The 3,170-nt window shown below is 53.4% G+C and overlaps 1 protein-coding gene across 1 annotated transcript in view; it reads left to right on the top strand.

Annotated features, from left to right (window-relative positions):
• The window catches only part of LOC107307131 (serine/threonine-protein phosphatase 1 regulatory subunit 10-like), a 12,284-nt gene that overhangs the window by 6,021 nt on the left and 3,093 nt on the right, over positions 1-3,170 (top strand). The window contains exon 3 of the mRNA XM_015850575.2: positions 81-225. Within this exon, the coding sequence (XP_015706061.1) occupies positions 81-225 (145 nt within the window). The remainder of the gene's footprint in view (positions 1-80; positions 226-3,170) is intronic.

Here is a 3,170-nt window from a genome sequence, read left to right as displayed (position 1 = left end):
CCCATGTCCCCCCATTGTCCCCATTGACCCCATATCCCCCATATCCCCCATTAACCCCATATCCCCTATTGACCCCATAGATGCTCAGTGTCCTGGCTGTGCTCCCAGGCCGCCCAGCGCCACCTCCAGGCCGTGGGGCTGCAGCCCCATCTGGCCCTACAAAAAGATGGCGCCCTGCTCGACCCCACAGACCTCGTGGCCGACGTCCTACAGAGCGGAGACGAGGTCAGCCCCATATACGGCCCCATAGACCCATCATGGCCCCATAATGGTCCCCAATGGCACCATGGCCCCATAATGGCCCTATAGACCCCTATGGCCCTATAATGGCCCTATAGACCCTATGGTACCATAGACCCCTATGGCCCCATAGACCATTATGGCCCCGTAACCCCCCAGTGACCCTATAATGGCCCTATAAACTCCTATGGCTCCATAGACCACTATGGCCCTATAGCCCTATAATGGCTCTATAACACCCCAATGGCCCCATAGACCTATAATGGCCCCACAGACATATAATGGTCTTATAATGGCCCTATAATGGCTCCATCAAGGCCCCATAGACCCATAATGGCACTATGGCATCCCAATGGCCCTATAGACACATAATGGCCCCATAATGGTCCCCAATGGCACCATGGCCCCATAATGGCCCCATAGACCCCGTAATGGCTCTATAACACCCTAATGGGGGCCATAGCCCCATATACAACCCCATAGACCTATAATGGCCCTATAACACCCCAATGAGAGCCATAGCCCCATATACGGCCCCATAGACCCATCATGGCCCTATAACACCCTAATGGGGGCCATAGCCCCATATACGGCCCCATAGACCNATGAGAGCCATAGCCCCATATACGGCCCCATAGACCCATCATGGCCCTATAACACCCTAATGGGGGCCATAGCCCCATATACGGCCCCATAGACCCATAACGGCCCTATAACACCCTAATGGGGGCCATAGCCCAATATAAGGCCCCATAGACCCATCATGGCCCTATAACTCCCCAATGGGGGCCATAGCCCCATATATGACCCCGTAGACCCATCATGGCCCTATAAGACCCTAATGGGGGACATAGCCCCATATACAACCCCATAGACCTATAATGGCCCTATAACACCCTAATGGGGGCCATAGCCCCATATAAGGCCCCATAGACCCATCATGGCCCTATAACTCCCCAATGGGGGCCATAGCCCCATATACGGCCCCGTAGACCCATCATGGCCCTATAAGACCCTAATGGGGGCCATAGCCCCATATATGGCCCCGTAGACCCATAACGGCCCTATAACACCCTAATGGGGGCCATAGCCCCATATACGGCCCCATAGACCCGTCATGGGTCATGGCCCTATAGATCCCTATGGCCCCATAGAGCCCTATGGCCCTATAGCCCTATAATGGCCCTATAACACCCCCACGGCCCCATAATGGCCCTATAGACCCCTGTGGCCCTATAACAGCCCTATAGACTCCTATGGCCCTGTAGATCCCTATGGCCCTGTAGACCCCTATGGCCCCATAGACCCCTGTGGCCCTATAGACCCATAATGGCCCTATAGACCCTTATGGTCCCATAGCCCCATAATGGCCCCATAGACCCCTATGGCCCTATAGACCCCTATGGCCCTATAACACCCTATAGCCCCATAGACCACTATGGCCCCATAATGGCCCTATAGACCCCTATGGCCCTATAACGGCCCTATAGACCCTATGGTCCCATAGACCATTATGGCCCCATAATCCCCCAGTGACCCTATAATGGCCCTATAGACTCCTATGGCCCCATAGACCACTATGGCCCCATAGCCCTATAATGGTCTTAAAATGGCCCTATAATGACCCCATCATGGCCCCATAGACCCATAATGGCCCTATAATGGCCCTATAGACCCATAATGGTCCTATAGACCACTATGGCCTTATAGACCCCTATGGCCCTATAACGGCCCTATAGACCCATAATGGCCCTATAACGGCCCTATAGACCCATAATGGACCTATAACGGCCCTATAGACTCATAATGGTCCTATATACCTCTATGGCCCCATAGACCTCAATGGCCCTATAACAGCCCTATAGACCCATAATGGCCCTATAACGGCCCTATAGACCCATAATGGTCCTATATACCTCTATGGCCCCATAGACCTCAATGGCCCTATAGACCCTTATGGTCCTATAGACCCCTGTGGCCCCATAGACCCCTATGGCCCTATAACGGCCCTATAGACCCATAATGGCCCTATAACGGCCCTATAGACCCATAATGGTCCTATATACCTCTATGGCCCCATAGACCTCTATGGCCCCATAGACCCCTATGGCCCTACAACAGCCCTATAGACCCATAATGGCCCTATAGACCCATAATGGTCCTATAGACCTCTATGGCCCCATAGACCCCTATGGCCCCATAGACCCCTATGGCCCTATAGACCAATTTGGCCCCATAGTGGCCCTATAGCCCCATATACGGCCCCATAGACCCATAATGATCCCATAACCCCCACCCATCCCTTAATACCCTTAATAGGAGCTGTCCGTGGTGCTGAACTGGGTCATCCATCCCATTAACCCCCTATCGGTGCTGTCCGTGGTGCTGAACTGGGTCATCCATCCCATTGTCCCCTATTGGTGCTGTCCGTGGTGCTGAACTGGGTCATCCATCCCATATCCTCAATAGGAGCTGTCCATGGTGCTGAATAGACACATTCCCCATTATAGGCCACATCCAACACATAATACCCCACAATGGGAGCTGTCCGTGGTGCTGAACTGTGTCATCCATCCCATCGCCCCCTATTGGTGCTGTCCGTGGTGCTGAACTGGGTCATCCATCCCATTACCCCCTATCGGTGCTGTCCTTGGTGCTGAACTGGGCCATCCATCCCATAATACACCCAGGCATACATAAAACGGGTGCTGTCCATGGTGCTGAACGGTGATCCCCCCCGTTGTCAGCCTACACACATCCCATAATACCCCCCTCCATCCCATAATAACCCCCAAATGGGAGTCCCATTGGGAGCTGTCCGAGGTGCTGAACTGGCAAGTCCGTATATATGAGCTGTCCATGGTGCTGAAATGTGCCTCTCTCTATTACCCCCCAAATAGGTGCTGTCCAAGGTGCTGAACTGTAATCTC

This window comes from Coturnix japonica, unplaced genomic scaffold (assembly GCF_001577835.2).
Source record: "Coturnix japonica isolate 7356 unplaced genomic scaffold, Coturnix japonica 2.1 chrUnrandom489, whole genome shotgun sequence".
Taxonomy (NCBI): domain Eukaryota; kingdom Metazoa; phylum Chordata; class Aves; order Galliformes; family Phasianidae; genus Coturnix; species Coturnix japonica.
The sequence above is the reverse complement of the archived record's forward strand: the minus strand, read 5'-3'. Positions and strand labels throughout refer to the sequence as shown.